The 15,447-nt window shown below is 41.9% G+C and overlaps 1 protein-coding gene across 1 annotated transcript; it reads right to left on the reverse strand.

Annotated features, from left to right (window-relative positions):
- Positions 1–12,535: 12,535 nt before the first annotated feature.
- On the reverse strand, positions 12,536–15,146 carry LOC129639543 (DDB1- and CUL4-associated factor 12-like protein 2). Its single transcript, XM_055564676.1, has one exon. It carries the CDS (start codon positions 15,144–15,146, stop codon positions 13,743–13,745), a length of 1,404 nt encoding a protein of 467 aa, XP_055420651.1. The 3' UTR covers positions 12,536–13,742.
- Positions 15,147–15,447: the final 301 nt, after the last annotated feature.

Genomic DNA, 15,447 nt, shown 5'->3' on the forward strand with positions numbered 1-15,447 from the left:
GTCCATGGGATCATCCAGGCAAGATTACTGGAGTGGGATGCCATTTCCTTCTCCAGGGGATCTTCTTGACCCAGGGATCGAACTGTGTCTCCTGCATTGCCAGGCAGATTCTTTACCACTAGTGCCACCTGGGAAGCCCTACATACATAAGCATTCCTATTTTTTCACTAACTTCTGGCTCCTATTCACAAATGGACTTTACAATTTTAATAACTCTATATCTCATTAAAATATGTCATCTTATTTTTAGAAAATTATGATTCCAGGAAGATGTTGAAAGTACAACTGACATAGAACAGTAAATAATACCTTTATTTAATATCTAATATAAAACAGATCTAGTAGAGAGTTGTTACACAATGGGGCTATTTAATGCTGAGCTGTGGGATCTGAAACAATGTTTTTCAATTCACTTGAGGGAGTAAACCACTCTTAGATGTCAGATGTTTGGTGAGGCATTTTAGCATGATGGACAGAAATACCTAGGGAATTCCTACTCAAAGCTGTATCTCAAAGCCTGAGTGATGTCACAGTGAGTAATGATAGAAATTTGAGAGATGAGATGATGCTATATGAGCTTACAGGCATTTGTAAATGGGTTAGTAATGGCTGCATGACATAGAAGAGTCTTGAAGATAATCTAAGCCAACATTTCCCAAACTTGCTGTTGGAGGTACTATTCAGTGCCTTGAATCAAAATTTATTTCAAAGAAATTACAACTAATACTCAAGGAATAAACTGATCACCTGGTAGGATTTGATACAATGATTCATGTTTTTATTTATTTTTTATTCACGGAACCATGTGGCTTGTGGGATCTTAGTTCCTGGAGCAGAGATTGAACCTGGGCACTGCTCTGCAGCCAAGGAATTACCCATAATGTTGTTAAATTTGTAGAAATAACAAAACCAAGTGACAATAGTGAAAATACCACTTTTCCAATTGCCATAATAGTTTGGGTTTAAAGTAAGTTTTTCTTCTATGGATTCAGTCACTTCATGCTTGTCCTGTATTGAAACACCACCCCCTCCCTGCAAAAAAAAATTGCAATTACTTCATGCAGAATGGAAACATACATTTATAAAGGGTCAAACTCAATGGAATGTTTGCTCCCAGTGTTACTTCTAATCAAAATTTTCTCAAAAACGGGTCAATAAAGGTGAAAAAGACAAAGCTTTTTTACGCCAGGGTGTCATTCCTATTTGTAGGGCTAAAGAATCCACCTGCCAATGCAGGAGACACAAGAGATGCCGGTTCAATCCCTGGATCGAGAAGATCCCCTGGAGTAGGAAATAACAACCTGCTCCATTATTTTTGCCTGGAGAATTGGATGGACAGAGAAACCTGGAGTCCATGGGGTCACAAAGAGTTGCACATGACTAAGTGACTGAGCAAACATACACACAAAGTACTATAACAATATGATGCTGAACAACAAATTTGTAAATTAATATGGTGAATACATAATTTCACTACAATAATACTACTGAAAGTGAGCAGAGATGTGTCTGACTTTCTTGGAATTTTTTGGAGCAAAAAATACGTTACTCAGTTCAGTTCAGTTCAGTCACTCAGTTGAGTCCGACTCTTTGCAACCCCATGAAGCACAGCACACCAGGCCTCCCTGTTCATCATGAACTCGGAGTTCTCTCAAACTCATGTCCATTAAGTTGGGGATGCCATCCAGCCATCTCATCCTCTGTCGTCCCCTTATCCTCCTGGCCCCATCCCTCCCAGCATCAGGGAGTCAACACTTTGCCAATGAGTCAACTCTTCGCATGAGGTGGCCAAACTATTGGAGTTTCAGCTTCAGCATAAGTCCTTCCAATGATCACCCAGGACTGATCTCTTTTAGGATGGACTGGTTGGATCTCCTTACAGTCCAAGGGACTCTCAAGAGTCTTCTCCAAGACCACAGTTCAAAAGCATCAATTCTTCAGCACTCAGCTTTCTTTATACTACAACTCTCACATCCATACATGACTACTGGAAAAACCATAGCCTTGACTAAATGGACTTTTGTTGGCAAAGTAATGTCTCTGCTTTTTAATGTGCTGTCCAGGTTGGTCATAATTTTCCTTCCAAGGAGTAAGCATCTTTTAATTTCATGGCTGCAATCACCATCTGCATAGATTTTAGAGCCCCCAAAATAAAGTAAGCCACTGTCTCCACTGTTTCCCCATCTATTTGCCATGAAGTGATGGGAACGGCTGCCATGACCTTAGTTTTCTGAATGTTGAGCTTTAAGACAACTTTTTCACTCTCCTCTTTCACTTTCATCAAGAGGCTCTTTAGTTCCTCTTCACTTTCTCCCATAAGGGTGGTGTCATCTGCATATCTGAGGTTATTGATATTTCTCCCGGGAGTCTTGATTCTAGCTTGTGCTTCTTCCAGCCCAGTGTTACTCATGATGTACTCTGCATATAAGTTAAATAAGCAGGGTGACAATATACAGCCTTGACATACTCCTTTGCCTATTTGGAACCAGTCTGTAGTTCCATGTCCAGTTCTAACTGTTGCCTCCTGACCTGCATATAGGTTTCTTAAGAGGCAGATCAGGTGGTCTGGTATTCCCATCTCTTTCAGAATTTTCCACAGTTTACTGTGATCCACACAGTCAAAGGCTTTGGCATAGTCAATAAAGCAGAAATAGATGTTTTTCTGGAACTCTCCTGCTTTTTCGATGATCCAGTGGATGTTGGCAATTTGATCTCTGTTTCCTCTGCCTTTTCTAAAACCAGCTTGAACATCTGGAAGTTCACGGTTCACATATTGCTGAAGCCTGGCTTGGAGAATTTTGAGCATCACTTTACTAGCGTGTGAGATGAGTGCAATTGTGTGGTAGTTTGAGCATTCTTTGGCATTGCCTTTCTTTGGAATTGGAATGAAAACTGACCTTTTCCAGTCATGTGGCCACTGCTGAGGCCAAATTGGCTGGCCTATTGAGGGCAGCACTTTCACAGCATCATCTTTCAGGATTTGAAATAGCTCAACTGGAAGTCCATCACCTCCACTAGCTTTGTTCCTAGTGATGCTTTCTAAGGCCCACTTGACTTCACATTCCAGGATGTCTGGCTCTAGGTGAGTGATCACACCATCGTGATTATCTGGGTCATGAAGATCTTTTTTGTATACTTCTTCTGTGTATTCTTGCCACCTTTTCTTAATATCTTCTGCTTCTGTTAGGTCCATACCATTTCTGTCCTTTATCGACCCCATCTTTGCAAGAAATGTTCCCTGGGTATCTCTAATTTTCCTGAAGAGCTCTCTAGTCTTATCCATTCTGTTGTTTTCCTCTATTTCTTTGCATTGATTGCTGAGGAAGGCTTTCTTATCTCTTCTTGCTATTCTTTGGAACTCTGCATTCAGATGTTAATATCTTTCCTTTTCTCCTTTGCTTTTTGCTTCTCTTCTTTTCACAGCTATTTGTAAGGTCTCCCCAGACAGCCATTTTGCTTTTTTGCATTTCTTTTCCATGGGGATGGTCTTGATCCCTGTCTCTGTAGAATGTCACGAACCTCTGTCCCTAGTTCATCAGGCAGTCTATCTTTCAGATCTAGTCCCTTAAATCTATTTCTCACTTCCACTGTATAATCATTAGTAATTTGATTTAGGTCATACCTGAATGATCTAGTGGTTTTCTGTACTTTCTTCAATTTCAGTCTGAATTTGGCAATACGGAGCTCATGATCTGAGCCACAGTCAGCTCCCGGTCTTGTTTTTGCTGACTGTATAGAGCTTCTCCATCTTTGGCTGCAAAGAATATAATCACTCTGATTTCCGTGTTGACCATCTGGTGATGTCCATGTGTGGAGTCTTCTCTTGTGTTGTTGGAAGAGGATGTTTGCTATGACCAGTGCGTTCTCTTGGCAGAACTCTATTAGCCTTTGCCCTGCTTCATTCTGTACTCCAAGGCCAAATTTACCTGTTACTCCAGGTGTTTCTTGACTTCCTACTTTTGCATTCCAGTCCCCTATAATGAAAAGGACATCTTTTTTTTTGGGTGTTACTTCTAAAAGGTCTTGTAGGTCTTCACAGAACCGTTCCACTTCAGCTTTTTCAGCGTTACTGTTTGGGGCATAGGCTTGGATCATTGTGATATTGAATGGTTTGCCTTGGAAACGAACAGAGATCATTCTGTCGTTTTTGAGATAGCATCCAAGTACTGCATTTCGGACTCTTTTGTTGACCATGATGGCTACTCCATTTCTTCTAAGGGATTCCTGCCCACAGTAGTAGATATAATGGTCATCTGAGTTAAATACACCCAAGGCAATGGCACCCCACTCCAGTACTCCTGCCTGGAAAATCCCATGGATGGAGGAGCCTGGTAGGCTGCGGTCCATGGGGTCGCTACGAGTTGGACACGACTGAGCGACTTCACTTTGACTTTTCACTTTCATGCATTGGAGAAGGAAATGGCAGCCCACTCCAGTGTTCTTGCCTGGAGAATCCCAGGGACGGGGGAGCCTGGCAGGCTGCCGTCTATGGGGTCATGCAGGGTCGGACATGACCGAAGCGACTTAGCAGCAGCAGCAGCAGTCCATTTTAGTTCACTGATTCCTAGAATGTCGACATTCACTCTTGTCATCTCCTGTTTGACCACTTCCAATTTTCCTTGATTCGTGGACCTGACATTCCAGGTTCCTATGCATTATTCCTCTTTACAGCAATGGACCTTGCTTCTATCACCGTTCACATCCACAACTGGGTATTGTTTTTGCTTTGGCTCCATGCCTTCATTCTTTCTGCAGTTATTTCTCCACTGATCTCCAGTAGCATATTGGGCACCTACCATCCCGGGGAGTTCCCCTTTCAGTGTCCTATCATTTTTCCTTTTCATACTGTTCATGGGGTTCTCAAGGCAAGAATACTGAAGTGGTTTGCCATTCCCTTCTCCAGTGGACCACATTCTGTCAGACCTCTCCACCACAACCCTCCCGTCTTGGGTGGCCCCACACGACATGGCTTAGTTTCATTGAGTTAGACAAGGCTGTGGCCCGTGTGATCAGACTGGCTAGTTTTCTGTGATTATGGTTTCAGTGTGTCTGCCCTCTGATGCCCTCTCGCAACACCTATTGTCTTACTTGGGTTTCTCTTACCTTGGACGAGGGGTATCTCCTCACGGCCACCCCTCCTGACCTTGAACGTGGAGTAGCTCCTTTTGGCCCTTGTGCACCCACGCAGCTGCTGCTCCTTGGACCTGGGGTAGCTCCTCTCGGCTGCTGCCCTGACCTCGCTCCTCTCGGCCACCGCCCTGACCTCGGGCGTGGGGTAGCTCCTCTCGGCCCCTCCTCTCGGTCGCTGCCCCTGACCTTGGGCGAGGGGTAGCTCCTCTAGGCCATGCTTCTGAGCGGTCTGTCGCAGCAGCCGGCGTGATTGTGCGTGGTCCATTACAGTGAATTCAAAAGAATGTCTAGCACACGCTAATTAGAATATACTAAGGAGAATCCCATCTCTTAATCCAATATACCAAGTCTTGAAGGTAAAAAGACTCTTAGCAAGAATATCTAGAAGAGTGTATATGACAAATATCAAACTTCATTATATATATATATATATATATATACACACACACACACATACACACAGATGTTACAGTTCTCATTTATAACGAAGTGAGATGCTCCTAACCATCAAGAAAGCCAAATAAATCTCATTTACAAATCAGTTTGTTCAAAATATATCAGGCATTTATTATGCCATGCACTTTATTGAGGAGTAAAGAGTCAACATTTAAAACATGGTTTTGCAAAATGCTCGCAATATTAGAAATATATGAGTAAATCAGTAGTGAGAGCAAAGTGTGATAAAATATAAAATTTGGGGATTGGCTTGAAAGAGATCTTTAAAACAGGAAAAGCTGCTAGCCATTTTGAAACGCTGCAAAATTTATAAATATAGATGGCCAATCGAAGAGATTAAAAATGTCTTGGCATTCCACCTTTATATATTCCAATATATTTTTCTGATAATAAAAGCAGCAAAATTTTAAGGGTCTAGAAGGAGACTAGATCTTTCCAAATACACAATATTTTAAGATGGCTATTTTAGAATAGTTACTTGCTGAAAATATTCAGTTATTTACTGAGAGGTTCAATAGCTTCTTGTTGGTTATGTAATCTGACCTGTAAAACAGACTGGATAGCAAGAGGTAGTTTGTTTCATCCATTATTTAAAACAGATTTTCTAGCAGTACACTCGGAGTTTAAAATTCGTTTCAGGTGTTGAAACTTTCTATGATGTTTTGCTCCATCAACTGCCACTGAAAGTGACATTTCCTCTATTTATAACTCACTTTATTTCCCAAGACACTCCTAAGAAACTTTAGGCTAAGGTCAATTGTAAGAAACTTATATCCTTGGGCAGAATATAATTACTAGTTACTTCTGAAACTAAATTTTACTATAGGTATTTCCCTTGAAAATACACCAATGATAACAATTAAGGTATAACTTTTCCCTTACATCTAGTTAGGAATATTAGATGTGCTCAAATAAATAAATTAGCGATTAAATGTATTGAGAATTTTTTCAAGTGGCAATTCAAAGTCTAAATTTCAAATTATCCAACCTAGTAGACCTTTTAAAGAAAAATATATAAAGAAAACAGATTTTCTATATGTTTGATATCTTTCAAAACTCCCTTGCCCCTAACTCATTATGATTTCTCCCCAAAATAATCATAGGTTTATATTCTGTTCCACATGTAGCATACTATTAATACTTAAGGGTTGGGCTGGAATGTTTGTATAATCAATTATAAATTGAAATGAGTTTAAAAGCAGCCCCTGACACCTCACACCCCATGAAGATGTCACTGTCAAAGAAAAAGGAAAACAGAAAATAAATGCTGTTGAAGCTATGGGGAAATTGGAACACTTGTGCACTCTTAGTAGGAATGTAAAATGGTATAGCTACTATGGAAAACAGAAATCAAAAACAGAATTACCATAAGATTCAGCATTTGCATTTTTGGTATCTATCCAAAATAGCTGAAAGCAGAGTCTAGAAGACTCTTACGTTCATAGCAGCATTATTCACGACAGCCAAGAGTCCATCCAGTGTCCATCAACAAATGGATGGATAAGTACACTGTAGTATATACAGACAATGGAATACCATTTAGTGTTTAAAAGGAAGAAAGTGTTGACATGATACAACATGGATGACCCTTAAGGAAATTTTATTAAGTGAAATAAATTAGCTACAGAAAAGGGAAATATTGATTGATTCTACTTATACGAGCTAGCTAGTATAGTCAAACTCAGAGAGAAAGTGGAATGGCAGTTGCCAGGAGTTGGTGGGGAGGTAGGAATGGAAACATTTTGTTTAGTGTGTATAGAGTTTCAGTTTTGCAAGATGTCAAAGTCCTGGAGATTAGTTGCACAATGCAAATATACTTAACAGTACTGAGCTGTACACTTAAAAATGTGTAAGATGATAAATTGTATGTTGTGTGTGTTTTACCACAGTGGAAAAAAAAATAATTAAAAAAAAATCCCTGATCATTAAGAAGGCAACCAAGGAAACATTTTATATTATTATTTCTGGAGGGACAGTCAGTCTTCACATGATGCTGCTGAAGCCATCTTTTAAAAAACTGACTTAAATATCCAAAGTTTTTAAAAGTTTAAAGTAGTAAGGAAAAACAAAGCATTATTTATCATCCCCTGGGAGTTTCAATAAGCCAAACCCCTTTTCTTAGGGTAATATTCATAAAGAAAGACCAGAGAAAAAGAAAGAAGAAAGCTGTTAGGCATAACATATAAAGATGTAGAATTTTCTCTGGCTGGTGATAAATGTATACAGAGCAAATCAAATTACAGGATGTCCTATTTTAAGAAACCCCACTTTCTACACAAATGAAATAAGACTTAATTTATCACATTCTGAAAGTATGCTTTAATATTCTTTGAAATAGGGGGTTCCATTACATCACTTAGCATTTATTTGAGGACTTAAAGTACTTGTCTCAGAGGTGGAGGCAGTGGCAACATGTTAGAAACCACTGTCAATTGGAAATCAATCCATAATCAAGATGACACTTCTAAAATTATAATGTAAATCAATGAGGAAATATGTGATTCCATTTTTAAAAATGTGCTTCATGTACATAAGTCCAGGAATGTCATCTATTGTGTAAAACAGGGTCTACTTTTAGTCATACATGGCATAATTCAAAGCCAAAAATCACACTCAATCCTGTATCTCTGGGTTAGTAAGGAAGCAGGAAAAACAATGAACCATATCTAAGGTGCTGGGGGATATTATTTGATGAATTTACTAGGAGCTTAGAGGAAACTAAAGTTGCTGCCCTCTGACTGGAATATTCAAGTTTATCATTTGTGCGTGACATAAAAGGGCAATTTAGATGTTAAAATTTAATCAACATGAAACATGAATGCCTTAGGTTGAAACAGAGAATGGCACAATAATGGCATTAGAAAAGGTGAAAATAGCACCATAACCCTCATTGACATCATCAATGTGTTTGCTTCAGTGAACTGTACCTCCAAAATGGAAAAACAAAAAAGTCATTGGTATGGAAAGTATCATCAATATTTATTTTTCTTCTTGCCCAACTGTAGAATGACCTACATTCTAGAAAGGATGTACAAACATCGAACCAAAATATAGATTTTTCTTTACTTACAACAGCAACCTTTGGTAGACTTCCCTGATCATCTTTGGTGAATATGATTGCACTAGGGAAATTTAAAAATTGATCATTACCAAGTGAAATGATGAAATGTTATTTTTTTTTGGGGGGGGGGGAACTAAGTAGTGTTTATTATCCACAAAACAAACATTCATTGGCCATCCATGTACAAGTCATTAATTGCCTAGTATGTGCCAGATATCTGTGTGTGTGTGCATGCGCATGTGTGCACAATCAGTCGTGTTTGACTCTGTGACCCCATGGACTGTAGCCTGCTAGGCTCCTCTGTCCATGGGATTTTCCAGGCAAGAATCCTAGAGTGGGTTTCCATTTCCTACTCCAGGGTATCTTCCTGAGCAAGGGATAGAACTCACATCTCTTGCCTTGGCAGGTGGATTCCTTACCACTAAGCCACCTGGGAAGCCCACCAGACATGTAGTAATGCATATAGGTCTGCGCATCTATATATATGGGTGAGTTTTGGGATGAGAATCAGAAGACCTAACTTCTGAGATCCTACACCCCTCAGTCTCTGTCAAGTACCATTTCTATAGTGATGGTATCTATACCATCACTATATCTGTATCTCTAGCCTTAACTTCTTTTACGAGCTTCAGAACTGTATTTCTAACTACCAACCAGACATTCCTATCTAGAAACTCCAGGCACATTTCAAATTGTACCAGGTCCAACCGTAACATTCTAGTATGTATGTACATTCCAGGCACTCACAATATACTTTCAAACCAATATTCCCTCTCCACCGTTATTTTATTTTCCAGACCCAGCTCTAGTATTCTATCTTCTGGGAGCTCCCCATGTCCTTTCTAGCAGAATTCATTCTTATTTTTTCCCATTTTCTCATTGTACTTAGTAAATATCCTTAATACTCTATTTACCTTTTCTTTTCATTAGCGAATTTTTACAACTAGTGAATCAGGTATCTTTCAGCTCAGCTCTATCATCAACCTTTATGGCAGATGTCCTGTTTCGTTGTTGCTCTCATTTTTGTGTCTGAATGGATTAATTTGAAAACACTCAGATAAAATGGTGTGTTTGGAAGTAAATTGTTTCGGTAGGTCTGAGTTGAGACTTGAGGGTCATGGCAACTTCCTGTAAACACACTGTCCTTTAATGAGGCCACCTTCCACTGCTCAATGTTTCTGGGTTTGCAGCCGGCCAAGAAGGGGAAATACTTTCAGGCAACCCTTTTCAGCAGCTCTTAAAATAGCATCCCTTAAACACCTACGGACCCTGCAGCCTTTCTTTCACTTAAATGGAGAAGGAAATGGCAACCCACTCCAGTATTCTTGCCTAGAGAATCCTGTGGACAGAGGAGCCTGGTGGGCTGCTGTCCATAGGGTCGCATAGAGTCGGACACAACTGAAGCGACTTAGCATGCATGCATGCATTGGAGAAGGAAATGGAAACCCACTCTAGCGTTCTTGCCTGAAGAATCCCAGGGATGGAAGAGCCTGGTGGGCTGCTGTCTATGGGGTCGCACCGAGTTGGACAGGACTGAAGCGACTTAGCAGCAGCAGCAGCAGCAGCTTTCACTTAAGTACATGTTGTTCTCACTGAACTGCATTCCTGAGCAGCTCATATAGTGACATGTTTAATATAGTTGGGTTACCCAAGCAGAGATTAGGAAGCTGTCAGTAAAACATCCGGGGGGCAGGGGGGGCTTTTTGAATTGCTTTCTAATATGGCTATAAACTGGCAATTAATGGAAAAATTTGGACAACTTGTTCAACATGCAGTACAGTCAGATAAAAAATCAAAGTCCAGAGAATTTGATTTTGTTTATCATTTAAGCTACAGTGTACTTAACAGATGAATTTTTTCCAGAGTAGTCATCTCAGTTTATTTCAGTGGATATCCTTGATTTAGTAAATTCTCTCTCCTTTTTAAAGAAAATTTAGAAATTATCTCATCTAGAGAGTAAAGGGGAGGAACACATATTTTTTGAGTCGGCAACAAGCTTGGGGAGGAATATGTAGTTAGGGATAAATGGAATTAAAATTTTTTTTAAGTACTGTTATAAGTTAACTAATTTTTCCAGGCAACAGTGATAGGTAATTTGTACTTACAGCCATGTACTCCCTTGTTTTAAGCGAACTGTATGTATGCGTTTCTTGAAATGCTGGCATGGTTACTTTTTTAATTATTTCACCCTCATAGGTTACACAGTTAATTGTACTCCTGTAAATCGCATTTACCCGGAACTAGAAAACATTTAAAATAATTAAACTTCTACTAATATAAATACAGAGTTAGGCTATCTAGTTTTTTAAGGGCTAGCCATGTGATCTGACATGAAGGCAATAACACCCTAAATCATGAGAACACTGAGTGAGTCAGTGATGAAGTTAAGGGCTAAGCAAGAGGAAAAAATTGGGAGACGTTCCTTCTATTTGTTTAAAATATCACCTCACAGAGAAAGTGTCATTTCCTCTGAAAATGTTCGCCCAATGTCCCCAAACAATGATGAAGAACCATAAAAATACCCTATAACCTACAAGAAGACAGGCAGTGAATACTTAGGTCAAGTTTTTGGGTAATATCTAAAGAAGTTTTTAGTAAATATACACACACAAAGGAAAAACAGAAACTGCCTACAAAAAAAGATCTTTCAAAACTTAACTTTGTAAAAAGCAAAGTATTTTAAAGAAATCTTCAAATATAAGTATCTTCAGGTGAAAATACAAAATTCCAATGGCATCGAAAACATATACATTTTCCTTTATCTTCTGGTATCACATATGGAAAGCTTATGAATGGATAAGCACCATGGTCTCACCAGAAATGAATTAGGGTAAATGTTATGGTTAAAAAAAAAAAAAAAGCAGGGGAGGGGGACGCTTCCCTGGTAGCTCGGCTGGTACAGAATCCCCCTGCCATGCAGGAGACCCTGGTTCGATTCCTGAGTTGGGAAGATCCCCTGCAGAAGGGAACACCTACCCACTCCAGTATTCTGGCCTGGAGAATTCCATGGACTGTATACTCCATGGGGCCACAGAGTCAGACACGATGGCGTGACTTTCACTTACGGTAAAAAGACAGGAAAATACAACAGGATTCCATATTATTTAACAGTCAAAATTTTATGTATTTATGCATTGAACTTTAGGTTTCTAGAGGCAAGTACATTCATTCAGTAAACATTTACTGATTGCCTATGATTTTACTAGGCATTAGTGGAGAAATTTGAGAATATAAAAATGACAGTTACATTCTCTGCTCTTAAGACATTTACAACTGAGTTGGAGACACATAAATGCATACAAATACATTTTATTGCTATATAACAACTATGCTGATTCGCTTCTTTGCAACCCCATGGACTGTAGCCTACCAGACTCCTCCATCCATGGAGTTTTCCAGGCAAGAGTACTGGAGTGGGTTGCCATTTCCTTCTCCAATATAACAACTATACAACCCTGTTAACATGATCTCTGTAAACAAAAACTGCTTTTCCCCACTGTATTTCTTAACTTACTTTTAGAATCACTCATTATATTACTCAATTGGTTCAGATTTTCAGTTGAACAGCATGTAATGGACACCAAGGCAACATCTGAGTGCTGAAATATTTAAGGAAAAACAGACATGCCACAACACTAATGCAAGATCAGCACAACCTGGCCAGTTGTGAGGAAAGGCCAGTCTCTCTCCTCACTTCCAGTATTCTCACATATGGAGAAGTACAATCTGTTTTCCTAACAAACCATGTTTTGTATTTGTCTATGCTCCAAAGTACTTTTCTTCAACCTAATGGCATTTACTTTTACTTTCTGGCCCATCTTCTTAGAATAAACATCCTGTATCCTTGATAATCGCATATTACTGTATTGAGAGTCATAACATCCCAACAACTTTTTAACAATCTGTTTATTCTACTTTAGATAAGAATCTTTGAACTTGACAAAATAAAATCTTAACAAATTTAACTTTACAAACTAACAATCTTTTTCAGAAGTAGGGACTGGGTTCATTTTCCTTCTTTGCAGTATTTTTCTATGACTTTGTTAAGCAGAATTAGAAATTTTAAAGCATGTTCAAGTATAGTATTTGGTATTGAAAACAGCAAAAGCAAAAATATCCAGTTCTATACCCTGGATCAGGATCAGTATACATTCTACCTAGCCTGTGATACATTCTACATTTTCATACATGGAATCCACTTTGAATGATGGCACTGAAACTGTGCAAGTACCTTAAACAACAAACATTCAAATATACTCACAAGTGTTAATACTACTAAGGCAAGAAGTGAGAAAATATATATTCCGTTATCTATTTAACAACAGGTCAGGAAAACTTAAAAGAGAAAATGGGTTTTTAGATTAAATCTGAAAAGTCAATCAGCAGAACCCTTGCATTCCTAAAGTGTTCTGACCAATTGAGATTTTGGTACCAAAAAACCCAAGATTGTATGACAATCTTGTTTTCAACATGAATGAAGTTCTTAAACAGCATGTTTAGCACCAACAATTTACAAACTACAAACATGAAGATTACAATTTGCAAATGGAATGCTTCCAAAACCTGGTAATCTAGAAACTGGCATGTACCTTCCCACTGGAACAACACTATAATACTACAGCCAGCTTTCCAGAACACATGTACAAACTCTTTTTTTAAAAAATACTCTCAATATACCATCTATCTGTGATGAAAAACGACCAAAACAGTATCATCATAATACTGGTAACAGAAAAAGAAAATATACAGAATTGTAAAACCATGACTGCCAGGCATTAAAGTGAGAGAATACATAAATGACTCAAACAGTAAACAGAACTAAGAATCAGTCAAACTTTTTGTGTATAATTCAAAACGACACTATTGGACAGGTGTATAAAAGTGTTAAAGCCAAATTTTGACTGACTGAAGGGTAACTCCACTCTCTAGGTCGCCATCTCTCTTCGCCTAATACCCTAAGCAGAGGTAAACTGGATTTTTTTAATCTGAAAGATAAAAGCCACACAGACTCAAAAGCACAAACACAGGGCAAAGGAGAAAAGCGCGAGGGGACCGGAAGGTAAATCTGGGCACTTTGAGGACAGGGCGGCCATCCTTAGCTCCAGAGGCCTGCATAGTTCCCACGGAGGCTTGAAGGAAGAGGGCCGCCAGCGACGAAGAGCTTCATCTCCGGCCAGTTGTAACAGTGGGTGTAGAGAGCATTAGGCAACTCGCCCAAGGCACTGAAGTAGTTCATCTGCAGGTCATCTTGGTTGAGCCAGCCTCTGCCACAGATCAGCCTGAACCTCTTCCCTGTGGGCCGCGGAGAGGAGCGCTGGCTGTCAGAGACCTTCTCCTCCAGGAACTTCTGCGCGCGGAAGTCATAGAAGAGCAGAGAGCCGTGGCCGGTGCCCACGGTGACGATGTGCTCATAGAAGCTCAGGGAGCGCACACTCGTGCTGCCCTCGCGGGAGCACAGATACCGGATGCTCTGGTGATCCTGGCGCAGATCCAGGAAAGAGATATGGGACTGGGAGCCTACCGCGTACAGGGACAACTCATCGCAGTAGGTCAGGCACACGTTGTCTCTGCAGTAAGGCAGTCTGATGGACAACAGCCTGGACAGGGTATTCTGGGCTTTCCACAGGTGGAAGTAGCCATCCATGGTCACGGCTCCCAGCTCCTGCCTCTTGGCGCCGAAGGCCACAGCTCGCACCTTGCAGTTACCTGGGTTGGTGTCGGCCCTGGGGACATCCTCCACTTCCATGGGACGGATGTGGGCATACACGGAGAGCCCTGCACCAGGGTGCCAGGCCATGCTGCTCCGGAATATGTCGGGGTCTATCTTCCAGATGCCCAAGGTGCCTTCGCGGGAGCCGCTCACCACCACCGTGTCGCTCATCCAGTCGACGGCGAAGATCCAGTCTTTGTGGCCGTCGTCGCCCAGGCACAAGGGATCCAGCGTTGGCAACCAGTAGATGGCCAGGCTGTTGGGGTTCTCACCCCTGGTGGCCAGCAGCGTCTTGGAGGGATTCAGCTGGAGGGCATGGATGCCGCAGCCCTGCTGGGCGTGGGCCGGCGAGTGCCGACGATCCCTCATGAGGGGGATGCGCGTTACCTGGCTGGACTGCACGTCCACCACGAAGAGCGTGTTGCACTTGGTACCGCACACCACCTGCCTGGCGTTCAGCCACTGCGACGCGAACACCTTGTCCATGGCGCCCAAGGACAGTTCGCGCTCCTGCAGCAGCTCTGGCAGCTTCCGCACCGCGAGGCCATGCAGCTCGCTATCGAAGCCTGAGAGCCCCGCGCGGCCCCGCGCGCCCACCTCGCGCCCCTTCAGGTAGTCCACCAGTGAGCGCCGCACCACCGTCCGCTTGGGCTTCTTGGGAGGCTGCGGGCCGTCTGCGTGCACCGCCGCCGAGCCCGGCGACGACGAGCTCAGCGACGACGAGCCCTCTGCGGCCTTCTGCGGCACAGGCTCTTCCCGCGTCTTCTTACCTGTTTGCTGCAGGGCCATGCCGGGCGGCGGGCGGGTGGCGGCGTGGGAAGACAGGGCTGGCGAGCCGGGCGAGGAGTCGCGGTCAGGCGAGCGGAGCGTGGGCGGCGCGCGGCAGCGAGGGCGGCGGCAACGCGGTTCCAGGTGGGAAATGCTGCCGACGGCGAGGGCTGAGGGAGCGAAGTCGACTTGGGACAAGGACGACGCGGGGGCCGAGCGCAAGGGGGCGCAGGCGGCGGGAGGGGCGGACGTGGGAGGCCAGGTAGCACGTGGCGGGCTGGGAGGGGTCAAAAGGGGGCAGGAAGGAGGGGTGGATGGAGCC

The sequence above is a fragment of the Bubalus kerabau genome, chromosome X (assembly GCF_029407905.1).
Source record: "Bubalus kerabau isolate K-KA32 ecotype Philippines breed swamp buffalo chromosome X, PCC_UOA_SB_1v2, whole genome shotgun sequence".
NCBI classification, from domain to species: domain Eukaryota; kingdom Metazoa; phylum Chordata; class Mammalia; order Artiodactyla; family Bovidae; genus Bubalus; species Bubalus kerabau.